Source organism: Trachemys scripta, chromosome 24, assembly GCF_013100865.1.
Source record: "Trachemys scripta elegans isolate TJP31775 chromosome 24, CAS_Tse_1.0, whole genome shotgun sequence".
NCBI lineage: Eukaryota > Metazoa > Chordata > Testudines > Emydidae > Trachemys > Trachemys scripta.
Window position 1 is genome coordinate 10,571,615 of NC_048321.1, and position 27,705 is coordinate 10,599,319.

A 27,705-nucleotide genomic window follows, 5' to 3' on the forward strand; every position below is an offset into this window, starting at 1 on the left:
GCTGGGGTGGGCGGCAGTTCCTGGCAGTGCCAGCCATGGGGCACTTTGGACGCCAGCTGAGGGAAGGTTTGGTGAGGACCGGGCCGATCAGCTGTGGTGTGATATGGGAGTGGGGCGAGCAAGGGCTGGGGCGGTGGAAGGGCATTTAAGTTCTGACCATTGGGTGGTCAGACTAGACCTCGATCCTTTTATGGGTCATGTATCGATCAGAAGCAAATTCCCATCACAACAAACGCTAATTGTACGGCGATGCGAGCGGCACCTTAGCTAAGGGACTTAGGATGTGTTCCAAAGGGCTGGATCTTCACAGCTATGTCTACACCAGTGGTTCTCAGCCAGGGGTTCATGTACCCCGGGGGTACGCAGGGGTCTTCCGGGGTACATCAGCTCCTCTAGATATTTGCCTAGTTTTACAACAGGCTACCGACAAAGCCCTAGCGAAGTCAGTGCCAGCTAAAATTTCATACAGACAATGCCTTGTTTAGACTGCTCTGTGTGTTATACCCTGAAATGCAAGTACAATATTTATACTCCAATTGATTTCTCTTACAGTTAGATGGTAAAAAGGAGAAGGTCAGCAATTGGTCAGTGACAGGGAGCTGTCACACGGCTGTATTTTTAGGGCTGATTTTGTAAGCAAGTCGTTTTTAAGTGAGGTGAAACCTGGCGGTCCGTGAGACCGGTCAGCCCCCGGAAAGGGGGACAGTCGTCAGAGGTTTTGAAAATGTTTCTCTTGCTTCGTCTCCCAGATGTGCCAGACACGAGAAATTCTCTCCTCCCTCGGATCCCTGGGCCAGGCTCTCTGGGGCAGTAGTTTCCCGTCCCCCTCGGTGAGACGGCTAAGGCCGCGATTGCAGGATTTAGATTGTTTCGATCAGAGCAAGGTCCCAAGGGCAAAAACCCCGCAGGTCTCCCGCTCTCCGGGTCTCGTCTTCCTTCGCCGCCCCCGGCCGTGTGTGGGACTCAGGCGACGTCCAGCCACTCTTTGCAGGGAGCGGTTTTTGTAACCACGCGACGTCCCCTGACTCGGGGTGCGGGGGAAACGCGTCGGGAAATCACGAGTCAGTAACGAGAGTCGCTCTGGAAGGCAAAGCTCCCTGGGGAGAGTGGAATCCAGCTCCGGGAACAGCCTTCAGTGGCTTCCACCCAGCGATCTCAAAGCCCAGGAAAGGTTGTGTCACGGACCCCCTATTTTACAGCTGGGGAAACTGAGGCACGGGGAGGGGAACACTCGGGAATAGGACCCGGGCACGCTGAGCCCCTCTGGCCCACCCCGGTGGGGAAACGGCTGAGCTCCGCGGCTGGGGGCAGATGCCGGGAGCTTCGCACGGGTCGCTGTGGAGATGGTGACATCAAGCAGCAGGGGAGCGGGTGCTAATGATGAAATAAGGCCCCTGCTGCTGGGGGGGGGGGGGGGGGGGGGGCATTGTCCCTCGCTAACGACCCTGCCGCAGCCGGGCTGTAGGGACTGCGGCTGAATTTAGGGCTGGAGCGGCCGGGTGCTGGGAGCTCAGGGGTGGGGGGAGGAGCTGGGGATGGGGGCCTGGTTCTCAGTGACACCCAGGCTCCCTAGGCTGCTCCGGCAGTGTCAAGGGCCCTTAAAGGAAGGGGGAAACAGTCCCCTGGGAATCCCCCCCCCCATCCCCGGTGCCCAAGGGGCCTCCCAGCCGGGGTGAACCTGGCAGAAGGGCTCTGCAGCCCCCACCCCCCAATCCCTGGCAGAGGGGGTGGATCGGGGCCATGGCTGCAGCGCACTGCACGGTGGGTATTCTTGGCGGAGCAGAGTGAGAGTGACCCCAGAATACGTGGCGCCCAAAAGTGGGTCAAGCCCCAGTTTCCTGCTCTGCCTGCTCCTTGCGCTTTGTAAACGGGAGTTGGAGGAGCCCAGGGCTGGGGTAGCAGGGGGCTGCGGGTCGGGATCGAGGGGGGTCGGGATCGAGGGGCTGCGGGTCGGGATCGAGAGCTTGCCCCTGCCCCATTAGGCCCGGCTCTAGCCGGTGCCCTCAGACGCTCCCTGGGTTCCACGGATGTAGCGTGCGTAAAGTTACACCGTGTGTCCGCCTGTGGCGATTGCTGGTCCCATGCCCCTTCGATTCGTGGGGGGGCTGGCGTGGGGTGCAGACAGGCGGGAGGACTAGTCGCTAGCCCTCGTGCTGATGTGATGGTGCCCTGGCTGGGGTCTGCCTGTCTGTGCATGCGCCGCTAGAATCAGCACTGCGCCCCTGTGTGTCCTTGTCTCTGTACTGCTAAGAGCTGATGGGGATTCTCCTTCGGCTCAGGCGTGGACTTTTGGAGCTGGGGAGGGGAGCCCAGCCCACGCTGCAGGCGAGATGTGCGGCTGGATTTGCTGCAGCGTGCCAGCTGCTGTTTGGCTGGCTGGTTGCTGGACTGCCAGGCCCCCGGGTGCAGTGCAGGGAAGCGGATTGCCGGCACATGGGCTGACGGGTCGCGGGGGATGGGATTGACGGGGGTTCGGTGCCCGCGATAGGTGCTCTGGAGAGCAAACCCCTCTTTTCATCCTCGTAACGCTGAGTCCAGGACCCAGCTACGGCTGGGGGGACAGGGGGGTCTGAGCTGCTCAGTGATCGGTGCCCACATGCAATGAGTTTGGGGGGGTCTCAGCCACAATCGGATTCCCCAGACTAGGGCCGGCGGGCTTAAAGGGACCCTGCCCCTAGAGATCCATCGCATTGTCCCGTCTCGGTCACTCTCTGGGCATCCCCCCTTCCCCTTCATCACTGGTGCAAGGGGCCCCGATCCTGCCAGGTGCGCCCAGGCCTGATCCGCCGTCGCCTAGCAGGGTCGCCGCGAGGCGGGGACGTGATTGCGTGAGGGGTGGGGTGAGGTGCTGGGGGATCTGGCAGGTTGGCCCAGGGGTAGGGGTCTGGTTTTGATGGGGGTTGGTCCTGCTTTGAGCAGGGGGGTGGACTAGATGACCTCCTGGGATTCTATGAGTCTGTGATGGGGGTTTGTGCTGGGGTCTCTACCTGCAGGCGGGATGCAGCTTGTGGGATCGGGGCCGGAGCTGGTGAAATGTCCCGTGGACTCTGCGGGGGGGGTGTGTCTGAATGGGGGGGGACAGTCTGTGCTCTGAGCCCAATTGGACATTTGGCCATTAATTTCAACGGGAACAGGATTGGGACCTTAAAATACGTTGGAAACTCATCTCCTTCCCCTCCCGAATCAACCCTCTTTCCTCCCTTCCCCCCTGACACCCCTAGAAATTGCCATGGGGGGGGCCCATCCCCACCCCCACCCCTAGAGGTCACTAGGGTCAATAGTGGTCAATAAGTTTGCCTCCTGCCTCAGTTGTCTCCAGCTGATTCCCACGGGGGCCAGGCCCTGCAGCTGAGCCCCTCTGCGGATTGGGCCCCACGGGGCTCCCCAGAAACAGCCGCCCCCCAAATTCAAGGCCACTTTGGTCCTGAACACGAGTGGGAAGTTGGGGGGGGGATCAAGGAAGTGCAGTAATAAAAGCAGCCTCCAGGGGGCTCCTGGAATTTGCTGTAGGGGATTGAGTGGAGGGGCCTGCGTGGGGGAGTCCAAGGCTGGAGCAGCTGGGGGGCTGCAGATCGGGGTTGAGGGGCTTTGGCAGAGCTGCAGGGGTCAGGGTTGAGGGGTGTCGTTAGCCCTGCAGGGCAGGGGGTGGGGGGGAGCTGGACTAGCAGGGTGTCTATGGGCCAGGACCGCAGCCTTGGCTACACCGAGCTGGGGAAATTTACGTAGCATCTGGCATCAGCTGGGGCTCTTCGGCTCTGGCTTGCATGAGCAGCCCAGGTCTGATCCCCGGCTGTCCCACGGGAGCCACTTCGGGGTTAATCGGAAGCGTGTCTGCTCCGGCCCTGCCGCCACGTGCCATGGGTTGGCTGGTGCGTCCAGCCGCGGGTTTGGACTCAGGAGATCCGGCCTCCAGGCCTGGCTCTGACACTGCTCCCTGCGTGACCTTGGGCCGATTGTCCACAGAGCGCGGCCTGAAAATCCCGCTGTACTCGTCCCAGGCGGGGAGCACTTCCCCGTGTCTGAGCAGCATCTACCCGTGCAGGGCCCTGATCTCGACTCCAGGATATCCCACAATCTGGCCTGAAGGGAACTGAGCCCTGGGAAATGAAGCCCTGATCATGGGCGCTGAGAGCACCTGACTATCTGGCCTGTAATCGTGGTGTGCCTCAGTTTCCCCATCTATAAAGTGGGGCTAATGATCCTTCCCTGCCTCCAGATACATTCATTTTGCCCCTTTAATGACAATCCCTGGCTCTTTGCAAAGGAAGTCAGGGTCATCATCACCACTGTACAGGTGGGGAAACCGAGGCACAGAGGCGGGCAGTGACTTGCCCAAGGTCACCCAGGAGCAGAGTTGGGAACAAACTGAAGTCTCTCGAGTCACAGTCGGGTGCACTAGTCAGTAGGCCACGCTGCCCCAAGGCCCCAGGGGCTGCCATGAAAGCAGGGGGGCTGCGTAGGCCACTAGACAGGACGCGCCCCAGAGTGAGGGCTCAGCGGCTCTTTGCAGTGGTGACTCCGGGATGGGGCCTCCCGGCGCAGGAGTCCCTGAGATGTCAGCTTTCGCCGTGCACCCACGGCCCTGGCGTGGGCTGCCCAGTGAGCGACAGCCCCATTGCCCCTGGGGATAATGGCAAGGGGGGGACAGAGCTTCGGAGTCGGGGGTGGGGAAGAGGGATGAGACCCTCCAGCCGACGGAACAGCCCCCCCTTGTTCTGAGCAGAAACTTGCTTTAAGAAGTTGTTTGCTCCCCTCGGAATTTGACAGCCCCACAAACCCCCTGTCTCCCTTCCCATCACCCCGGGCCTCCTTGGCCAGGCGCTAAAACCTCCCCCTTCCCCACTCTCTCAGCCCCGGTGCCCCCCTCAGGACAGGGCAGGATTGGAGTCGGCTGATGCTCATCCCGGTGGGGGGAGAGAGCCTGGCTTTGTGGGGCAGGAGAAAGGCCCTGGGGGACTGACAGGCCCCGTGCTCGGCTGTGTCTCCCCTGCAGGGTCATCGAGAACCAGAAGGACGTGACGAGCTTGACTCAGGCCGACACCAAGTCCCTGCGGGAGCTGAAGAACCTGTGAGTAGCGCCAGCCTTGCACATGTTTGGGGGTGGGTGGGATGGAGGGGCATGCAAGGGGTGTATGGGGGGGCAAAGCCACCCATTATCAAGGACAGGGCTGGAGGTACACGGAGCTCCCCATGAAATCTCCACTGCCTCTCACCCTCTCCAAACCCCACTTCAGCTGAGGGGGCCCCTGGGATGGGCCTTGGGGCAGGGATATGGGGACTTAAGGTAGCTTTAACTCTCCCCTTTGCACTTTCCAGACTTTGGTGTCACTTAGAGCAACCTGAAGGCTGCTCTAATCCGTGCTGGGCTGCCTGGGGGAATCAGAGAACTAGGCAGGGGAGGCCCGGCGGGGGAGCGTTCACACCCACACTGGAATAGTGCAGACAAGGCATTGCGGGGGCATGCGGGGTAGGAGTTGGGCTGCGGCTCAGAAGAAAATCTGCTGGGCCAAGTTCAGCCCTGGCGTAACCCCGCAGGCACGAGGGTTGCCGTGACCTCGGCCCTCAGCACCTGGAAATTCGCGACGTCTTTTTGCTCTTCCCTTCCAGCACCATCGCCGCCTCCGGGCTGCAGTACATCGCCGCCGATGCTTTCCGCGCCAACCCCAAGCTGACCCATTTGTGAGTAGCGCCCCCTGCAGGGCTCCCGTCGTGTCGCTCTGTGCCAGTGCTTCCCCGTGGGTCCTGCCTTTTCCCCAGTGAAGGGGGCCCCTGTCTTTTCAGGGCAATGGGCAACCCGTAGCTGTATTGAGAGGGGTCCCTGCTGCGCCAGGCGCTGTACATACGCATCGTGAGAGACAGTCCCCACACTGAAGTGCTTGCGGTCGAAAGAGACAAAAGGTGGGAGGGGAAACTGAGGCACAAAGAAGGGATGTGACTTGTCCAAGGTCACCCAGCAGGTCAGTGGCGGGACTAGAACTCAGGTCTCCTAAATCTTGGATTGGGCCCTCCCGAATGGGCGAGGCTGCCACGTTAGCCAGCCCCCGGCTTCACCAGCTGATATACGTCTGTCTATCTATCTATCCATCCGTCCATCAGTTTCAGGCACTCCTCCCCGTGCTGGGTGGCTTTGTTCCCCTTGCCTAGAGGCCAGGGGGATTGATCGGGCACAGCTGTCTTTCCGACTGAAATCGACGTGAGCAGCCGAACTCGATCCCCTGGCAGCTGGGGCACAGGGACGGGGGGAGCGGGGCCCTGAGGAGGGGGGTGACCTGGGCCACAGAGCCTTGCTGCTGAGTGAGAAATCATCGATCTGAGCAGGAGGGAGGCCCGTTCCCAGCTCACCCCATGGGGAAGCCACGCCGCCCCCAAGCGACTGCGTTGGGGTGGGAGTCCCTGTCCCTCATCCATGTGCATGCAGTAAATCCCCCACCCGCCCCCATTCCCGGGACAGGCATCACTCCTCAACCCACCCCCTCATCCCTTCCCACTTCCCCTGGGAATGCGTCCCCTCCCCTCCCTCCGGGTGCTTCTTACAGCTGTTTTGATCCTCCCCTCGGATTGAAGGGTTTGGATCAATAGCACGACGCTGGGGCAGAGTGGAGGTGTCGGCCGCAGAGCAGGGGGCTCCCCCGGATCCCAAGGGGGGGGTTAACTTGACGGGGAGGACAGACACGTTCTCTCCCCAACGCTTGATGGAGGGGCCCAGATTCACCCCTCTCCGCCCACAAGGCCCTGCTTTGGGGGACGGCCAATGCTTTGCTCCCATAATGCACCTCTCCGGTGCCCCCAAGGCATTTAGGCGCTTAGGAATGCAGAGGGGCAACTTGGGGGGGGGTTACAAATGTGCCTAAGTGAGTTAGACACCTTCTTCAAACGGCGTTTTGGCGTGATAGCCACAAAAGGTGCCACAACCGTTAGGCAGCCGGTGAGCTGGTGCTGCTCACGGCCCGTCATGGTGCCCTGCCTTGTCGGCTTCTTTCCTTGTGCTCTGTCTCTCCCCACCACCTTCTCTCGTCTCTTATCAAATCTTTGAATCAGGGACCCTGTCTTCACTGCGTGTCTGTACAGCGCCTTGCGCCACGGGGCCCTGCTCCAGGACTGGGTTTCTCCAGCGCTCCCACAGGCCCTGGGGGGCACCAGGGGTGATCATTTGGAACAGTTGGGCTCAGAGAGAAAGGGTGTGGATCTGCATTCAGTCCCTTTCTCTAACTCCCCGGGTGACCCATTGGCCAAGGTCACTTAGTGCCTCTGGGCCTCAGTTTCCCTCCTGCCCTTGGGGGGATAAATACCATAGCAATTGTGCGAAGTGCAGCCATTGTGGTTCTAATGCCCTGGTGATGCCTGATAGATGGGTAGGGCTGAGCGCCCGGAGGTTGTGGAATTGTCTCCGCCGAGGGCAGGGAGGGATATTTCTAACCAGGCTGGGGGAAGGGAACAGCCCAGTCAGGGTGGTCGGGGTCTTTCCAACCACCCATGAGCTGCTGTGAGCTCAATGAGAGTTGGAGAACGCTCTCCACCAGGCAGGCTTGGGCCAGTTCATTGCAGCCCGGGGAGGAACGCGGCTTTCTCCGTGCCGCAGCGGGGGGACCCGGCCCCCTATCTCAGTGGGGGTCTCTCTTCCTGCCGGCAGGAACCTCTCCTCCAACTACCTGCAGTCGCTCTCCTGGCAGACGTTCCATCCCCTGGCCCTGCAGGAACTGTAAGTAAACCCGGACGGGGGCCTTTCCCCAAACCATCGCCTGCCAGGGCAACACTCAGAGCCTGGTGCCCCAGGGTCACTGCACCGGAGTCACTCCAGATTGACACCAGCTGGAGCATCGAGCCCCTCCCCAAAGGTGGGGGGCCATTGTCGTGGGTGGGCCAACCCCAGAACTGGTGGACGCAGGTGCCACCTGCTAACAACTGGTCTGGTTCCGTCCTTCCTTCCCCAGCCTAGGGACGGGCAATCTGGGTATGTCTGTGAGTTAGTGACTGCGCCGGGACACTGTCCAATACTGAGTCCACAGACCGGTTTCTGTTTCAATCCGGGGGAGCTGCGCTCTTCTGAACCTGCTCCAGAACTCTTCTAGGACCCTCTTTCCAGTTCAGTTCTAGACTCGTGTTCTAGGAGCAGGTTTCCATGCCTGTTCTAGAGCTCGACTAGAAACCCTTTCCTAATTCAGTCCTAGCCTGCTGTTCCAGAAGCCCATTTCCAGATCGGTTCTAGACCTCTTCTAGGACCCTCTTTCCAGTTCAGTTCTAGGATCGTGTTCTAGGAGCCGGTTTTCAGATCTGCTCTAGAAGGCCATGACCGAGCGGGTTCTATGTTAGGTGACGTGAACTCTCTTGCCCCTCGAACTGTTCCACTCACTCTAGACCAGGGGTTCTCTTCCTGGGTTTGACAGCCCCGCGTTGGCCCATTGGCTGAATGTTTTGAGGGTCCCTGTCCTTTGCTGACTCTGCCTGTTCTGGAGTCAAATGAGCTCAGTTCCCATTGTACCCTCTTGATCCCAGACTGCCTGGACGTGGAGTCCAGGGATGGGGTCGGCTCAGGGGTGAGAGCTTTGTCGCCTCACCAAGATCCAGCGGGACCCAAATTTTCCCCAGCTCTGACACAGAGCCCTTAGCATCCCCCTCCCTCGTTCCACCTGACCTGCCTCCCATCCCTCTCCCCCGCCCAGGGTCCTCGTGGGGAACCCCTTCCTGTGCTCGTGTGGGATCCGCTGGCTGCAGCTGTGGCAAAGGAATGGCTGGGCCGACTTGGGGAACCAGTCCCTGAGCTGCTGGCAGGAGAGAGAGGAAATCCCCCTGGAGGACCTACACCTCAAGGACTGCGGTAGGTCTCTGCCGGGAGAAGTGGAGCAGGGTGGGGCTGGGTGTGTGAGCGGGGCAGGCTGATGTGCAGGAGAACACGCAGCCTCTTGTGCACTGGCTGGGGACTTGCGGTCCGCTGTGCCTCACGCTGATTCTGCACCTTGTTTGCACCAGGGTAAATCTGGAGACAACGGGGCGATACTGGGGCACAGGTGTGTGGGGCAGGGGTGGCAGCAGGGCATTTTGGTGGGGCAGTACTGGGGGGCTCAGCAGGGCGTTCCCATGGGGCGTTATGGGGGGGAAAAGGGGTGTTCCCATAGGGTAGTACTGGGGGAGGCAGCAGGCAGAATCCATGTGGGTTTGGTGTTGGCTTGGATGGGTGACAGGGAGAGCAGAGAAAGAGGAAGCCAAAGGACAGTGGGGGAGGGCCTGGCTTCGGATCCCCCCCACCAGGCTCCTGGCATGGCTGAGATGCCTGTGTGCGCTGTCTCCTCATGATGCCCAGGGAGCAGAGGCACGGGCATCGCGGCCAGGATGTGTCTCAGCCTGGCCCCTGTTTGGTGCCAGCTGACTCCGGCCGAGGACCCGGCCTGCTCTCCCTTCTTGCCCGGCTAGCTGGCTGCTGATGGCGCTTCCCCTCCCCACCCAGGACCCTGATCTCGTCAGGGGTCCCAGAAGCGAGGGGAAATCAAGCGACTTGCTGGGGTCACAGAGAGCGAGTCGAGTTTCTGCAGGGGCCAGGGTTCCCTCTGGAGCCCAGTGTGGTGCTTTGGGGTTCGTTAATTCAAGGCACCCCATGAGCACAGCGCTGGCCGAACCCGCAGGGCTCTGTCCCAGCAGGCACCAGGCTCAGTGACCCCCGGGCTGGATTCTCCAAGGGTCGGGCCTGGGGGTCAGAGCAAAGCCAATGTCCTGTTCTCCTCCCCTCTCCTTGGCAGACCCGCCAGAGATCTTGATCGACTACCAGGACGAGCTGGTGCAGCAGGGCGAGAGCGTGAACCTAACGTGCCACTTCACGGGCAAGCCGCGGGCACACGGGCGCTGGATCCTACCCGACGTGGGACCCGAGCCCACCATCATCACCAAGGCAAAGACAATACGGTTGCTATGGTTTGGGACTCAGAGGGACAGCGGCCGGCCCCGGGTCCCTGCTGGGGCTGGTTGAAAACTCTGTCCACGGCCCAGGGAAAATTGTGATTTTTATTTTTCATCTAAAATTTCCAATTGTAGGGGAGAACATTTTAAAAAAGAAAAAAAAACCCGCCACATTTTTCAAGGAAGAAAGTTGCACTTAAAAAATATCCACCACTCATGGCCCCAGAGCCCTGGGGCGCCCCACGGAGCCCTGTGGGAGGCCTAAAGCCAAGCCCCATTTAAATTTAGCTCCCTGTGCTGCAGGACGGAAGCGCTCCTTCACCACAGCAGCACGGCCCGATGGCTAGAAGCCACGGACCCAGCAAACCAGTGAGGTGTAGTGGCAGGACCATGGGCTGCAGAGCCTTGCACTGATTGACTTCTAAGCTTGGCCCTGCCAGTGACCGACTAGATGACTGCTCCGTGCCTCAGTTTCCCTCATGGGGGATTGTTATCCTTTGTTAATGAAGGATTCCTTAGCTGGGGGGTGCCTGCTAAGTACTGTAGGACCTCGGTATTTTGTATGCCAACCACCCCCATCCAGAGGTTGGCATACAAAAGGGTCCAGAGAAGAGCAACAAGAATGATTAAAGGTCTTGAGAACATGACCTATGAAGGAAGGCTGAAAGAATTGGGTTTGTTTAGTTTGGAAAAGAGAAGACTGAGAGGGGACATGAGAGCAGTTTTCAGGTATTTAAAAGGGTGTCATAAGCAGGAGGGAGAAAACTTGTTCACCTTAGCCTCTAAGGATAGAACCAGAAGCAATGGGCTTAAACTGCAGCAAGGGAGGTCTAGGTTGGACATTAGGAAAAAGTTCCTAACTGTCAGGGTGGTTAAACACTGGAATAAATTGCCTAGGGAGGTTGTGGAATCTCCGTCTCTGGAGATATTTAAGAGTAGGTTAGATAAATGTCTATCAGGGATGGTCTAGACAGTATTTGGTCCTGCCATGCGGGCAGGGGACTGGACTCGATGACCTCTCGAGGTCCCTTCCAGTCCTAGAATCTATGAATCTATGAATCCCCCAAACTGCCTCTCTGCAAATACTGAACAGCAGGGAGCATGCTGAGGTGAGATTCCCGTGGTACATTTCAACGTATAAGGGTGCCGAACACTTAACACACTCCGTGCCTTTGGGTGCTAGCACACCACAAATGACAGTCGCGGTATCAGGATAGCAGTAGCACGCAGTGACCGAGATCAGGGCCGTGTTGCGCCAGGTGCTGTACATACATGTTGTGAAGGAGAACGCCAGTCCTGTAGAGGTTGCAGACTAGACAAGGGGCGGGAGACGAATCAGCAGCACAGAGCGGGGGAGTGATTTGCTCATGGTCACACAGCAGGCAGTGAACAGACCCCAAGTGTCCTGAACCCCAGGCCGATTCTCCAACCACTAAACCCTGCTGCCTTGTCCTTTTTATGAGGTAGACCAGGCCACGGGGTGTTTAGTACAAGCGATTGGCCTAAATCCTGCAGAAAGAGGGATATTTGCACCCAGTTCACTTGTGCTGCCCTTGCTCTCTGCAGCCTGGGGTCAGAATAACACGGCAGAGTGTCCAAGTCCCTATACTGGTGGCAGCGAGTGGAGATTCTCCCATAGTTCAGGCTTTCCCCTGTTGGGGCCTGAGCTTTTGAATGGCCCCTCTGTGCAGGGGGCTACAGATCAGAGTGCGTCACAGCGCTGGTGTCCTAGCAGGCTGAGCTCTCTCTCTCTGTCCCTGCAGATGTCGGATGCTGAAATCACCCTGCAGATCTTCAACGTTTCCTCCCGCTTTAACCGAAAAGACGTCACCTGCTGGGCGGAGAACGAGGCAGGCCCCAGCGAGAAAGCTGTGCAGCTGAATGTCACTTGTAAGCAGCATGCGGATCTGGCTGGACAGCTGGAGGCAGGGTTTACAAGAGCGAGGATGGCCCGGTGGCGAGGGAGACCTGGGTTCGAGTCTGTACTCTGCCACAGACTCCCGGAGTGACCTTGGGCAAGTCACTTAGGGTCTGTCTGCACTGCAGCCGGTGGAGACGTACCTGAGGTTGTTTGGATCTAGCTAGCTCCAGGAACACTGGCTATGATGCCATGGCTTCCCAGCTGTTGTTGTTCGATGTGGCTAAATCAAAGCTTCGTCCGCGTGGGCTGCCATCACCCCTTCGTCGCTCCGTGCCTCAGTTTCCCATGGTTGACATGGAGCTGATAGCTCTGCCTCGCAGGGGTGCTGTCAGGATAAGTACAACCCAGATCGGGGTGGGGCTCAGATGTGACCATAACGGTTGACCGTAAGAGCAAAACGTTTGCTCTGTTCTCAGCTGAGAAGCCAGTTTTCCCAGCAGTCAGGTCAGTTTCTGGGGCTCCATCCCGAGAGCAACGGGGCCACACCACCGCACGAGGCACACGTAGATTGCAAGGCGGAGGCTGTAAACTCCGGCTGAGGTCTTCAGCATCGTCTACGGGATCGGGATGCGTCTAAATCCCTTAGGTGGAGTTGAAAATCTCAGAGAACGAGAGAGAGTGTGTGTGTTTGTGTGTGCGTGCGCACTACACTTTTGTGGTTACCCACAGTGGATGTAAGAGATCGGGGGCAGGAGAGGGCTCCTTTAGCTTAAGTGCTAGTGGTTTGTGCTTTGGAGCTACAGGTCATAGGTTCTAATCCTGCGTGGTAGGGAGGCCATCTGGTTGCTCCCTACAGAGGCTTTGCGTCTGGCTCGTTGCAGCTGCAAGTGAGCTGCCCAGCCCAGGCAGGTGGTCTTGCGCTACCGAGGCTCGGGCTAGTGCACGGAAATTAGCAGGTTGGCTGTTCTAGCCCCTGCTCAGGGGGGCTTGGGAGCCCGAGATGGAATATCCATCCTGCTAGCCGGAGCCCCTCTAGCACCAATCTGGGAGGGTCGTTCCCAGTTCCCCTTTAGGAATCCGTAACCCCGGCTGCCCGGCGGGCATGTGGGTGGCTTAGTGACTGTGTCCGAAGCCCGCTGTTGGTCCCTGGGGCAACGCGCCGGCCTGAACCCCTGTTTGTCTTCTCTCCCTGCAGTCCCCGCCGTGATCCTGGACCTGCAGGAAGCCATTTCCCAGCACTACTGGTGCATCCCCTTCTCGGTGGACGGCAACCCGCCTCCGGCCCTCCGGTGGCTGTTCAACGGCTCCGCCCTGGTGGAAGGGCAGTACATCAACACCAAGATCGTGGAGTACGAACACAACTCCACCGTGGCGCACGGCTGCCTGCAGCTCAACCGGCCTACGCATGTCAACAATGGGAACTACACCCTGCTGGCCCGCAACCCGCTGGGCGCCGACGCCCGCACCGTCCCGGGACGCTTCATGGACAACCCCTTCAGCTTCAACCCCGAGGAGCCAATTGTTGGTATGGCTCCCCTCCCCCACCCTGGGTCCTAATAACCCTGCTGGGCTGGGAACAGAGCTTTCCCCACCATGGGACCCACCCTCGGGCGAGCACTAAGGATGGGGAGGAATTGCTTAGGGTGGGTAGGGGTGCCTCAGTTTCCCCTCCCACCCATTTCAGACCGTGTCTGTGCCGTGGCCGGCACGACGGGGCCCTGATCTCCTCCACGCTCTAGTAATGCCCCTAATAATAATACTCGATTTCGGGGTTGCTCTTGCCCTCCACACGGCTCCATAAAAGATCTTGAAGGTTATTCGTCAAGATGGGTCGAGACTGAAGCTACAAGGGCCAAATCTGGCCCCTCCCTGGAGCAGCCGGGGTGTGAAATGCCACCGCTCCACCCGGCACTCGCTTCACCCCAACGAGGCCGTGTTTAGTCTCCTGCTCACACCAGTTTTGCACCAGAGTCGCTCCATTGGGCGTCACTCTGGATTTACACTGGCGTGGAAGGACATTCAGGCCCTGGGTTTGGGCTGAGCAAAAAGTCAGCGGAGGGGTGCTCTGATCTGGATTGGATCCAGGCTGTGGGGCTGCCGGCGCTGGGTGTGGCCCGCTTAGGGCAGAGGGTGGGGTGGCCAGGGCAGGGGTCCAGGGAGCTGGTGCTGATGCTGTGCAGAGAGTAACGATGCTTTTCCTCCCGGTTTGCCTGCGGCTGCAGTGTCCCTGCCTCCGGTGGGTGAGTATTTCCTGGGTGGTGGCTGCTTCTCTTTGTCCCCCTGCCTGAACTTTGCAAGGCTCCTGAGTGGCTCCGTCTACCCTGGGCGGTGGGAGCACCCTGAACCCTGCACACCCCGCAGGACTGCATCCCACCCGCCTGCTCCAGACCCTTCCCCTTGCCCCGTTACCAACCCCTCCTTCGGGAGGAGAAGCCAGAGGATCTGTGGTGTGAGAGGCTGAATTCATGCAACCAGGGCCTTGGGTAGCTTGTCCTCCACGCCAGGGCTGCCTTCCAGTGAAACTGACAGGATCTTCAGGGCATAACCTGGGGGGTCTTACCTGGATGCACCTGGGAGGTTCTGCAGCAGCCAGGTGCACGGAGGGGTGTGTGGCTAGGGCACTGGCAGGCCCTGTGATCTGGCTCCGTGGGTCAAGTGGAAGCAGGAATCTTGCAGCGCATCCTCCAGCGTTGCACAGGAGAGAGGATGGGTCTTTGGGGGGTTCTGTGGGACCCAGACCCCGTATCCCTGCCCCCAAAAGGGGTGCTTAACAGCGGAACCCCCACATTTTGCTACTAGCCCCACTCCAAACCCAGACTCATCACTGATCCCCCAAAATAAAAACCCTGGAAACGTTGAGATCCAGCCCTGAATTCTGCAGCTTGCGTCTGTCTCTCAGGCTGAGCTAACACTGCCGTTCTCCCTGCTGCAGGCAAGGGGAACAGCACGCTGGACGGGCCGGTGGAAACGTCAGAGGAGCACACGTTTGGGGTGAGCCCTGGGAAAGCGGATTTGGGGGACGGGGGCGGGACAGAGGTCACCAAGAATATTCCTGCCTTTGTTGCCGCATGAGGATGGGGCACACGTAACTGTAGGGTCTATTGCACCTTTCTGGAAGGAGCTCACTGCAATTGGCAACATGAACCAATACAGCCCCCTCTGAGGTGGGTCAGTATCTTTGCCCCCACTTCACAGGTGGGGAAACTGAGGCACAGAGAGACAAAGTGACTCACAGCAGGTTAGGGATCTTGACTCCTAGCCCTCTGCTTGCATCACTAGATCCCACTCCCTTCCTCGAGCTGGGAGCAGAACCCAGGAGTCCTGACGCCCGGGCCTGCGCTGTGACCTCTACACAACATTGGCTTGCCCTGTCGTTTCATGTTGTGGTGTTAGTGCATTTTCCCCCACTTAAAAGAGAGGCAGCATTTTTAGTGCTTAGAGCAGTGGGGGCTGGGAGCCAAGACTCCTGGGTTCTCTTCTGACCTTGGTTATCAATACCCTGGATGAGCTCGGGCAAGTCACTTCCCCGCTCTGTGCCTCAGTTTCCCACTCTGAGAAATGGGTGTTGTGACATTGACTCACTTTCCAGGTGGCTTGCAAGTCTTAGTTAATAATAGCAAGGGCTCTGAGGCCCTCAGGTGGCAGCTGCTGGGCAGGGCAGAGGACTTCACTGGGTTATACCACATGGCATGTTCTCCGCCCTGCTGATGGCTGTAATGATTTTACATCAGAGAAGAGCCTCGACCAAAGCCCTGGATCCAACCTCCCCCGAGGTTGATGGGGGGGCCCCATAAATGCCAGCTGGGCCTTCACCTCTGCAATGGGCCAGTTCGTGCCCCGGGATCCCCGCCCTCGGGCACCAGGAGTCTGGGTCCGAAGTCAAGCCCGGATCGCCCTCCGGCCCTGTGGACTGAGCTGCGTCTCCTCCCTCTCTGCAGGTCTCCGTGGCGGTGGCGCTGGCTGTCTTCGCGTGCCTCTTCCTCTCCATCATGCTGATCGTGCTCAACAAATGCGGGCGGCATTCCAAGTTCGGCATTAACCGTAAGTCCCCGTCGCCGCTGCAACCCCCTCCTCCTGGCTCACTGACGCTGTGAACGTCGGCGCTGGCAGCACAGGCCTCTGCCGCTTGAGCTGAAGGAGTAACTCCGCTAAGTGGTAGCAGTAGTAGGCTGTTATCCCCGAAGTGGATCGGCCACAGGGCCCTTATTGAGCTTGTTACCACACCAGGCACAGGGCTGTGTGGTGCGTGTTGGATTCTCAGACCAAATGCGGGGTCCTGCACTATATGCTAGGCGAGCCGAGATCCCTACCCATGGGCCCCTCTGCAGCTCAGGCCCCACAGCATGGATTTGGTCCTGCTCGTCTTAGTGTGAGTCAGGCCAGGTCCTCAACTGGGGTAATCAAGAGCAAACCCAGGGGATCCCCGTCTACACTAGGTGTTGCAACAGCCGAGGCTGCTCTAACCTATGCCCAGAACAGTGCTAGGAGCTTTGCCTTCCCCTGTCGCTCCCTGGACCAGGGCCGGGATAAATTCCCCTGCAGGGGCTAAAGCGGGGTCAGACGCTGCCACGGAGTGACCCTCACTCACTTTGCAGAGGGCTCCCCAAAGGTAGGCTCGGGGGACCCGAGGAGAGGCTGGCTGGGAGGGTTTTCACCTTCCCCTGGGCTGGAGCCAGGCGGGCCCCCCCACCTGCGATCCCAGGGCTCCCGAGCATTGACGGGCATCTGCTTTCAGCAGCTCAGGAGAAGCGGGATTTTATCACCCCGGTGCCCGGCCCTCCCCACCCCTGTCTGTGCCCCGTTGGGCTTGGAGCCATCAGATCTCCCAGCCCCGCTGCTGGATCTTTGATGAAGATGCCTGGGAGGTGTGTGGGGGGCATCAGGGACAACCCCCCTTGGTAATTACTGCATCTCTCCCCCGTCCCACACAGGGGCGGCCGTGCTGGCCCAGGATGACGACCTGGCCATGTCCTTGCACTTCATGAACCTGGGCAGCAGCCCCCAGTCCTCAGCCGAGAGCAAACTGGAGGGGCTGAAAACCAACTTCATTGAGAACCCGCAGTACTTCTGCGACACGTGTAAGGGCTCTGGGCGGGGGGGCGCAGGGCGGGTCCGGAGGGGCAGGTGGGTTCCGGGGAGGGTTAAGGGGGGGCTCCCAGAGGGTTAAGGAGGGGCAGGGCAGGTCCCAGAGGTGGAGGGGCTGGAATGGACGTGGGTACACAGGGGTGTAAGTGGGTGCAGTGACACGGGGACTCACTGGCACTCCCTGCCCCATGTGTGGGGCCCATCTGGGTTCTATAGCAGGGGAAAGGTGCACCCACGCCCACACACATCCAGCCCTGGTTGGCCATGGGTCGGGGTGTTGACGGGGAGTCCTGGACTGGCTGTAGGGGAGCAAAAGCAAAGGAAAGGGGCAAGAGGTTCTCATCTGCTCCCTCCCACCTGGATCCCTTGGCCCCTCCCACCTGGACCCCCTTCTTGGCCCCTCCAGGATCCCTCACTCCTCTCCCCAGAAGAGCCCCAGGCCCCACCCCACCTTTCATGCAGCCAGATCCCTCTGGCATCTCTCCTCCTTCTCCTGACTGGAGCCCCCGGCTCCCCCTTTCTCCAAATTCAGCCCCCACCCCAGCCTGCCCTGTCTCCCTGGCCCTCTTCCCATCCAGATCCCCGCCCCTGAGAGACAGCCGCTCCCCGCCCAGCTCCACACCTCCCCTCCGGGGTGTGTGGGGGTGACGCCGGGCGCTTTGCTCAGTCCTTGTTCCTTGCAGGTGTCCACCACATCAAGCGCAGGGACATCGTGCTGAAGTGGGAGCTGGGGGAAGGGGCCTTTGGGAAGGTCTTCCTGGCCGAGTGCTACAATCTCATCCCCGAGCAGGAGAAGATGCTTGTGGCTGTCAAGGTAACCCCATCTCCTCCTCCATGGGAAGCCTCCACTGGGGTGGGGGGATCTCAAGACCCTCCTGTGAGCTTCGCGGCTGTCAACGTGCTGCAAGCGGCAGCCACTCGCAACAGGCAGGGTGGGACTGGAACCCAGATCCACCTGAGCTATGGGAGAATCCCCATTTGCTGTCAGCAGTATAGGTCATATGACACACTTTTGAGGAGTTCTGATTCCATCCAGTAGGGGGCACTGGTGAGTGTATAGCCGCACGCCAATGTATTGAATGGGAGCCCAGTCTAGACCCCTTTGGAGATCAGATCCAAACTCGCCCCTATGGTTCTAGCTCTGGGTGAGACCCAAACGGCCCGGGTTCTTTCCCAGCTGTGATGGGGACACAGTCCCACATGAACGGCGACTGGCCCACTCAATCCTCCTGGCAGTTAGCGGGGACGGAGCCAGAGGCAGCTCTGCAGTACCACAGCACAGGGCTGAAATCAGGGCCCCGTTGTGTCAGGCGCTGCACGAACACTCAGGGAGAGAAAGTCCCTGCCCCCCGGTGAGATCAGGGCCCCGTTGTGTCAGGCGCTGCACGGACACTCAGGGAGAGAAAGTCCCTGCCCCCCGCTGAGATCAAGGCCCTGTTGTGCCAGGCACTGCGTGGACGCCAGGGGAGAGACAGTCCCTGCCCTGAATCGTTATCAGGCTAACTGGGTGGGTTTGTTCCCCGTGTCACACATGGGGACTGGGGCCCAGAAAGATGAAACGACTTGCCCAGCGTGAGCAGAAGCAGGAAGCTCATGCCCCTGGGGACCCCCGCCCCGGGGCTCCCCCCGCCCCCCCCGGGCCCGCCCCCCCCCCCCCCCCCCCCCGCAGGCCCTGAAGGAGGCGACGGAGAGCGCCCGGCTGGATTTCCAGCGGGAAGCGGAGCTGCTGACGGTGCTGCAGCACGAGCACATCGTCCGGTTCTATGGGGTGTGCACGGATGGCGAGCCCCTCGTCATGGTCTTCGAGTACATGAAGCACGGAGACCTCAACCGATTTCTCAGGTGGGGCCCGGCCGGCAGCCAGCATGGGGCAGGGGATGGGATGGGATGGGGCGGTTCTGTGCTGCTTCGGCCCCCAGCGTAGATTAGAGCAGCCAGCGGGGCTGCTCTAACTTACCTCCGGCCTGAGGTACCATCCAGCAGCCCAAAATAGCCAGAGTACGGTGTCCCCCAGCACACCCCTCTACGCCCTTGGCCCCCCTCTGGCACGGCCCCTGCATGCAGAATGGCACCCCAAAAGGCCATTGTGCCAGCCCCACACAGGGTGAACAAGGTGCCCCGTGGCGCTCCAACACCAGAGGGAGGCAGAGGAACAAAGGGTCAGTTGTGAGAGGTGGTTTTCACCCAGGATTCAGGAATGGCTGGGGTGGCACCAGGGGGGCGACCCAGGCTGCGAGGGGGAAGGAGCTTGTGCCCAGGCTGGGGAGAGAAGCAGGGGCGAGGGTGGAGCCGGCTGATGGAGCGCGGAGAGACGTGGCCCGCCGGGTCGGCTGAGATGCAGATGGGGGATAAATGGGGCCTGAAATGAGACGGTGGGTCTGAAGATGCGGGAGAGTGGATGAAGCTGTGGGGGGAGCCGGGATGTGGGGCGGCCGTGGAGAATGGGGGTGGCAAGGGGATGGGAGGCAGAAGCCAGGGAGGGGCGGGGAGCGGAGGCCGTGGCAAACGCAGACTGGCCCCCCTCTGCGATGCTCTCCTGGGCCAGCTCTGCCTCCTTTGCGGCATGAAGGAACCGCTGATAAATGCGAGGGTCCTTCTCCCAACCGGCTGCAGCGTGGCAGGGCCCCTGCCCAGGCGCTAGGGCTCACTGAAGCATTTTCAGGGGTTGGGGGGGCAGCTGTTGCCATGGGATGGAAGGAGGGGTGCCATCCAGAGGACCGGGGTGAGGGGTGGTCCTGGAGACAGCCCTGGGGAGAATGGGGGGGCCCCCGCAGAGATACGAGTGGGGTGGGTGGCAGAATAACACCCCTGCTGCAATCCCCTCGCTAGGCCTGGTTGCCGGGGGTGACACAGGCCAAAGTGGAGGGACAGCCCTGACAGCCCGCCATGGGGTGGGGGACACGTGCCCCACCCGCCCTTTAAATAATACACTGTCACCCCACACACACACGCCAGCTCCCAGTTAGGGGGCTGTTTGGTGACCCCCAGCTGGGAGCCTCAGGGGCGACAGGGCCATCCAGGGGCCAGGGTGCCAACTATGGCATCACAACACATGCACGTCGGCCTGCACCACACACGCACTCGACCCTCAGTGACACGCCGAGCGCCACATCGACACTAGCACACACTTCTCCAGGCTTCCCCGCAGCCCTGCCCGGCCGTGACTCGGGATTATTCGCCCCGTTATGGCGCTCCCTGCCTTGGATTCCCCCCCCCACACTGCTCCATTACCACGGCAGCTCAGACAGCCGGCCCTGCTAATGCGGCCTCCTTGCAATATTGATTAGATTAGCTGTCTGAGAGGCTGAAATAGAGGGAGATTGGCCATCAGCTGAAATAAGCAGAGACTTTTCGATTGGCCCCCGAGGTATTGGCACTAGACGGGGCGCTGCCAGCGGCATCGCTTAGTGTCCATGGGATGAGTTCTGAGACCTGCCTTTGATGATTATTGTTATGGGACTTGGCATTAATGGTTTTACTTCCCCGGAGCCGCGCGGGCCTGTCCCCGGCCTCCTCACCCAGGCTGTCAGCAGCACTTGGCATCAAACGGGCCCCGTGCGTGCGGGCACCTGGCTGGGTGAGGGGGAAAGCATCCCCCTGCCCGCCGGCCGGGTCTGCACCTCAAACTCCAGCCCCACAGGCTTCGGGGGGGCAGGGAGTTGGGCTAGCCCCAGATCCTCACCCCCCCGCCCAAACACCTCCCCCCATAACCCTCTCCCCTTTACACACACTCGCATGGAGACATTCATAGAAACGCCAATGCGCACATCAACACACACACATGCCCTCAAGCATACACACTCTCACACCTGCCCTCGGGAAGGAATTTTCCCCCCCAGATCATACTGGCAGGGGGGTTCCCCTTCCTCTGCTGCGTAGGGGGTGGATCGCCTGCTGGGATCACCTGGGCATGTCCCTCCTAGTCAGTTGCCTACTGGTGCCTGGGCCTGGGGCATTGGTGGCACCTCGGTCTGGCTGCACCCAGGCCGGCTTGCACTTTTGCCGCAGCCTAGAGCGATCCGGAGTCAGACTCTGAAGAATCGGGTCAGTTCGGGTCTGCTCTGAGCCCGGCCTCACTGCAGCCTGCCCTTGCCCTGCTCAGGTCCCACGGGCCAGATGCCAAGATCCTGGATAACGGGAACGGCCAGTCGTTTGGGCAGCTGACCCTGAGCCAGATGTTGCAGATCGCCACCCAGATCGCCTCGGGCATGGTCTACCTGGCCTCGCTCCACTTCGTCCACCGCGACCTGGCCACGCGCAACTGCCTGGTGGGCCGCAGCCTGGTGGTGAAGATCGGGGACTTCGGCATGTCCCGGGACATCTACAGCACGGACTACTACCGGGTGAGCTCCCTGGGTGGGGAGGGGCGGGGAAATGGCCTGATTCTGCTGTCACGCCTGCCCAGGGCCCGATCCATAGCCTGGCGGAGTCACTCAGGGCCTTTCTAGCGGCACCAGCGTGGGCGCAGCAGGAGCGGATGCTACTGGCCTGGGCTGGTGCGGTGCTCTCAGACAGCTTGGCTCATGCTGTGTCTGTCCCTCCCTTGACTAGGGTGGCCATGTCCCTCATCTCCAAATGCCTATCCCCGTTGTAACCTCCCAGCACCTTCTCTGCCGCCCCTCCTCAGCGCCTGTCTCCCTTCCGATTAGGCCCCATCAGGTTTGGGGTGAAGGCTCAGGCCTCACACTGGGGAGAAAACGCAAGTTGCCTCATAACTCACTGTCAACATCCGTGTCTCATCCCTCCACTGACACTTATAACAGCCTACTGCTGCTGCCAGCTAGTGGAGCTCAGGGGCTGGTCCATATAGAGGATAACAGCCTACAATTACTGCCAGCTAATGGAGTTCAGTGGCTGGTCTGTATAGATGACAGCCTAATGCTGCCAGCTAATGGAATTCAGTGGTTGGGCCATATAAAGGATAATAGCCTACTACTCCTGCCAGCTATCAGAGTTACTCTGGTAGAAATCTATGCTTTGGAGGTCCCATGTTTGAACCCCGTTAGGGATCCCATCAGCCAATTCTTTGCGCCCCGTTTCCCAAGCACCCCTCTGCCCAGGTCCGTGAGGCTGCGTTCAGTGCCAGTGGAGGAATTGCTTCTCCTATGTAGAGACAACGCTTCCCTCGAAGACCCCAGCCCACTCTTCCCCCATTGCTGGAAAGCGCAGCGTCAGTCGCTGGCTGCCCCGGGGTAGTCAATGCACTGGAAGAGTGACACTTCTCGGAGCAAACGCATCGCAGGCCACATGGCCGGCCGGCCGGAGGGCTTTGCTGACTGCGGAGACCCATCCATCTCCATCTCCTCAAGAGCTCTGCTGGGATCGGCCTCTGTGACAGGCAGGGGGCTCCGAGGGGCCTCTTCCAATTTTCCCTTTTAGCTCCTGCCCCACCTCAGCCCCCTATGCATATTTAATGGGGCCTGCGATGGAAAAGGGAGCGCAGAGCACTTAGCGAGTGGAAAGGCAGCGTTGCCAGGAGGTGGGAGGGGCCCCCGACGGGCTGTTGTGAAAGGGTTAAATAAAGGGGAGAGAGAGATGGTATGAAATGAGCCCGTTTCTGGGCCCAATTCTGTTCTGCCGGTGTAAATCAGGAGTGACTCTGGTCTCACGCTGGTGTGAGCAAATGGAGAATCCAGCCCCGCCCCTTTCATCTCTCTTCTCTCTCTTTTTTCATTCCATTCTGCTCCTTCCCTCTGTCTTTCTTCCTTCTTGGTTTTTTCTTTTCTTTCTTCTCCCACTTTTTCCTTCTTTTACAGTCTTCCTTCTCTTTCTTTCCTCTTTTTCATTTTTCTCTCATCTTTTCTCTCCTGACTTTTTCTTTTCTTTTTAATTTTCTCTCAAACCTTTTTCTTTCTCATCTCATTCTCTCTCATCTTTCTTTGGCTTTTTCAAATTACTTCCTTCCTTCTCTTTCTTTTCTCATTTTTTTTCTTTTTATCTTCTTTCTTTCTTTCTTGCAATATTTTGACTCCGCCTTCCTCCCCACCCATCTGGCTAACCCATCCTTGCCTGGTCTCTCTGGCAGGTTGGCGGACGCACCATGCTGCCCATCCGCTGGATGCCCCCGGAGAGCATCCTCTACAGGAAGTTCACCACCGAAAGTGACATCTGGAGCTTTGGGGTGGTTCTCTGGGAGATCTTCACCTATGGGAAGCAGCCCTGGTACCAGTTGTCCAACACTGAGGTGAAGAGTGGCTCGGCGAGCGTGGGGTGGGTGGCAGCGCCGGGATTGGGGTCGGGGAGAACGGTTGGGTTAGTTCCAGGGATCAGGGTCTTTGAGCTGCTGGTTCTCTGATGAAGTCAGCTAGGGGGAAAGGAGATGGGCTAAGAAATAAGGGGGGACCCCATCTAGGATCCCATCCCCCATGGCTTAAAGCAGATGCTCGTAGCATGCTGTCCCTCGTGTGGCAGTGCAGTCTAGAGGTGACAGCCGGGAACTGGGAGTTGTGACTCCCGGGTTCTGTCGACAGCTCTGGGAGGAGGCGGAACAGGAGTCCGGACGCCTGGGTTACGTTGTGCGGTCTGGGGGCCCGAGGAAGGGATTGGGACTCAGGACTCCAGGGTCCTCTCCCCAGCTCTTCCACTGCGTTCTCCGCTTCTGTCCCCTGCGTCCATCGGGGCTAAGAACACTCGCCGGGTGGGGATCAGTTTGCAGGATCTTCACACGACGAGATGCCAGGGATGGGCAAAACACCCTCCGCCTCTAACAGGGCCCAGCCGGTCCCGCTCTCTGGGATGGCCAGGGCTGAGCAGGGAGGGGCCAGCCTGGCTCTAGGGCTCATGGGGGTGGAAGATATTGCAGTTCTCCAAAGCATGAAAGATCTGATTCAATTTGCCGGCCCGGGGTGAAACCTGACCTGCCCCTAACAAACTCACTGCGTGACCTAAGAGCTTCCTTGCCCATCCCTTGGTCTAATGTTTCCCAGAGCAGACGGGGAGTCCCCCAGAGCAGATTGATGGCTCTTTCCCTCCCTTTTGCTGAGCCCAGGGGGATTCTGGGGAGCGGGAGCCCAGTGTCTCTTGGTTTCGTGTCGATGACCCCCTCCCATGGCCCCCAGATCAGAACAGCTAAGGGCCGGTTGGAATTGGGCAGGGAGGGGGTCATCACCAATTTATAGATGGGGAAACCGAGGCACAGAGCGGCGAAGTGACAAGGGACTCAGCAGCAGAGCTGGGAAAGGACCCGGGAGTCCTGACTCCCCTTCCTGTGTCTTACCCCCAGCACCGTCCCATGCCCCCAGCTGGAAGGGTGTAGCTAAGCTCAGTCCTGGGCAGAGAGAGCGTGTCGGACGTGTCCTCCGCTCAGGGCTAGTCATTGCGGGGTTGAAACTCGGACATTTCATCTCCTCTTCTGCTTCTCCGCAGGCCATCGAGTGCATCACACAGGGCCGGGAGCTGGAGCGGCCCCGAACCTGCCCCTCGGAGGTGTACGACATCATGCAGGGCTGCTGGCAGCGGGAACCCCAGCAGAGGCAGAACATTAAGGAGATTCACAGCCGGCTTCAGGCCCTGGTCAAGACCCCTCCCGTCTACCTGGACGTCCTGGGCTAAGGACGGGGATGGAGACGGGGAAGGAAACCGGCTCTTCCTTCAGAACGACCCCACCGGGATCCTCCTCCTACCTCCTCGCCTGCCCCTCGCCCCATCGACGCATCGGCCAGGATCCCGCCCCCATCCTGGGGTCAGAGGTGATGGGACCACAGAGAGGTTCCCCGTCTCTGGCCTCGGCAGGACTGTTCCCTCAGCCAGGGGCGTCGGGATGGGACCGAGTTCCCCAAGACCTGTCAACCTCATACGAAAGTCGCTCCCTTCGGCCCCTTTCCAGCTCTGGCTGGTGGCCCAAGCTGCTGCCCTTTGCCCGCCGAGAGCGGTGGCAGGAGGGCGCGTGCTGCCCTCAATTCAGATTCAGCCTCCAGAAGCCTCCTCACCCGCCGAAGACAGATGGACGGACGGATGCTAAAGGGACAGATGGAGGACACCCTCCACCTCAGTGGGTGGGGGACCCCTGCCCTGTGTCTCTTCCTACAGCAGACTCCACCCTGGCACTGCGACCCTCCTTCCACCCCCTGCTAGGTGACGCGGACGCATCAGTTATTAGTTACCCACTGGCTGAAGGACTGACGCCAGCCATGTATATTTCAGGGGGAGGACACTTCGTGGGCCCAGACCCCCAAGGTTTGGGGGAAGGCCAGCGGGGCGGGCGGGGGAGGGGGGCGGGGAGGACTGCTGTTGAATGGAATGAACGTGTTTAACTCTATTTATCATTATACACGCTAGCTCTTTACTGTAGTGGCTTATCTGGGGTGGGGGGAGAGATTGGGCCAAGTCCTGGGGCTAGTTGATCGTAATAACGGGACGTTTGTCCACCGCAGGGCTGGCTGTGAAATCCCTTCACAGCCCTTGGGCAACGACACCCACCTCTGAGCACCCAGAGCAGCGTCCAGACGTCCACGCTGCAGTCCCGGGTTGTGATTGCAGCTTGCTGTGATCTAGCCGGCTCTGGGACAGACAGCAGCGAAAACGCAGCAGCACTGGCTTGAGCGTGGGCCGTACCGGCCTGCCCGGGACCCTGGGTGATTACGCCTGGGCTGTCCTGACTTCACAGCTCTGGTCAGGCCGACGAGAGTGGGGGAAGCCGGTACAAATTACCGGGGTCCAGCAGTCCGGGATGGGGCCCAGGGCCTGGCTTCCCCAGCTTCGTCGGCCCTGTTTAGCTGGTCCACCCTTGCTGGGGGGCCCAAAACTTTTTTTTCCACCAAGGCCCGAACCCGCTCTCGGCGGCCCTGGCTCTGGTACCCACACTAGCTAGATTAAGTCGCATCCCATGATTGCAGTGTGTAGCCACACCCTGAATGTCAGACCCGCTGTTGCCTGGCCCGTGCGAGCAGATCCTCCCCTGGTGTGAATCTGCATCGCTCCAGGCGATGCTGATTTGCACCAGCGGAGGATCTGGCCCCGTGACGCTCGAGGCCTCAGGCCCCGCTTGGTGATTGTGGGCTGGGGCTAGGAAGTCCATCTGGCCAGCTGCTAATGGGAGGAGCTGTCTGAGCCGGAAAGGTGAGTCAGGGAGCTAGCGTGTGGCTGCCCAGGCAGTCAGTCATCCCCTCCTGACCCAGGGGTCACTATGGTTCTCTGAAACCGATGGGGCCTGATTCTGTTCCCTCACCCCCATGGAATCTGGAGTGACTCCATTGAAGTTGCTGGGCCTGATTCTCATTTGCACTGAGGCCCCTTTTGGCTGCTCTGGCAGCGTAAAGGGACTTTAGCTTTGGCATAAATTATTATTCTGTATTTGTATTGTGATAGCATCCAGGACCGCAGTCATGGGTTAGGACCCCACTGAGCTAGATCACTGCTGTGAGGGCTTGTCTACACTTGAAAATTAATCCAGATTAAGGCAGGGTGTGAATTTAAAGTGCTGTGACAATTCCGGAATAACTCTGGGTGTAGACAAGCCCATCACGGTTCCATCCGCTTTATGGCCCCTTTACATTGCCAGAGCAGTGGAAGAGCCTACACCCAGACTGACACCAGTTAATTAAACTGGTTTAGTTAAAAGTGGTGCAAACCGCTGTGTGGACGCTTATTCAGGTGTGAAGGCAGCTTATTCTGCTTTAGTTTAACCCTAAGCCTGTTGCCAAATGACTAAAGTGCAATAAACCTGATTTAAACCAAAATGGAGGGAGGGGGAAAGAGCGTTGCACCCAGTTTAACTAAATCAGTTTAAATTCACACCTTAAGGGCTTGTCTCCCTGGGGACACTCAGGAAAATTAATCCATATTAACATTTAACATGGGTTAGTTAAACCACATTAAATTCCTTATTCGGAATAAAAGTTTCCCCTTAATTCATGGTTTTTCCTTAATTCAGTTTGGAAATGAATTAAATTAAACCAAGTTAAGGCCACTTTCATTCTGAATGAGCGTGTCCACACAGGGGCTTAATGCAGTTTAACGAAGCCACTTTAAATTCACACCTGTAGTCAATTCCACTTAACTTGCCCATGTGTCCCCAGAGAGGCAAACCCTTAAGTTAAACAAGTGGAACTTTCCCCTGGAGCCCAAGCCTCCGTCACAAGGGAATTGATGCTGCTGTAAGTGAGAACAGGATCCTACAAATCTAGAAGCTGCCTTCTGGATCTCTGGCTTTCTCGGTGTTCCTATCTCTGTAGCACTGTTTCTGCCCTTGGCAGGGCTCTGGATAGCAGACGTGGCTTTCTGAGCACTACGTCAACTCTGTGAAGGAAAATAATAAGGAATAAAATCTCCTGTCCATTTCACTCAAACTCCAAGCGATGGATGGAGCGGGACTTATTGCGTCTGCTGTTTCTTTACCGTGGGGGCTAGCCCAGCGCCTGGCTTCATTGGAAAATTATTCTCTTTCCTTCCTAAAAGGATGATTCCCCTGCCTCCCTCCTCCTCCGCTCTCTCCTTCACCCTTGGCCACGGCTTCCCAGTCAGCCAGCGCCGTGACCAGCGGGAGGTCAATTCAAGCGGCACCAGGCACAGATCTGCTAGGGGTGGGTCACGTCGGGCCATGTTGCCACACACAGCCAGGCCCTGTCTGCTATGCAGTGCCTTCAGGAGGAGAGATGGGTTTAAGGAGAAATCAGAGCATCTTGGGACACACAGGAGGAAGGGAAAGCGCCCGTGTGCTAAGAGAGGAAGGAGTGCCTAGAGCAGGGGTGGCCAACCTGAGTCTGAGAAGGAGCCAGAATTTACCAATGTACATTGCCAAAGAGCCACAGTAATACGTCAGCAGCTCCCATCAGCTCCCCCGTCCCCGCCGCTCCCAGCGCCTCCCGCCCACCGGCAGCCCCGCCGATCAGCGTCTCTCGCTCCCTCCCAATCAGCTGTTTCGTGGCGTGCAG

At 59.2% G+C, this 27,705-nt stretch overlaps 1 protein-coding gene across 1 annotated transcript; it reads left to right on the plus strand.

Moving 5' to 3' along the window:
* The first annotated feature begins 1,740 nt into the window (after positions 1 to 1,740).
* NTRK1 (neurotrophic receptor tyrosine kinase 1) lies at positions 1,741 to 27,144 on the plus strand. The gene is made up of 17 exons (XM_034756962.1): positions 1,741 to 1,761; positions 4,917 to 5,068; positions 5,608 to 5,679; positions 7,631 to 7,699; positions 8,661 to 8,815; positions 9,732 to 9,880; positions 11,652 to 11,778; positions 12,945 to 13,274; positions 13,972 to 13,989; positions 14,682 to 14,740; positions 15,688 to 15,790; positions 16,681 to 16,827; positions 17,518 to 17,648; positions 18,504 to 18,676; positions 20,937 to 21,177; positions 22,860 to 23,018; positions 24,200 to 27,144. Exons 1-17 carry the CDS (start codon positions 1,741 to 1,743, stop codon positions 24,383 to 24,385), a joined length of 2,292 nt encoding a protein of 763 aa, XP_034612853.1. The 3' UTR covers positions 24,386 to 27,144.
* The last annotated feature ends 561 nt before the right edge of the window (positions 27,145 to 27,705 follow it).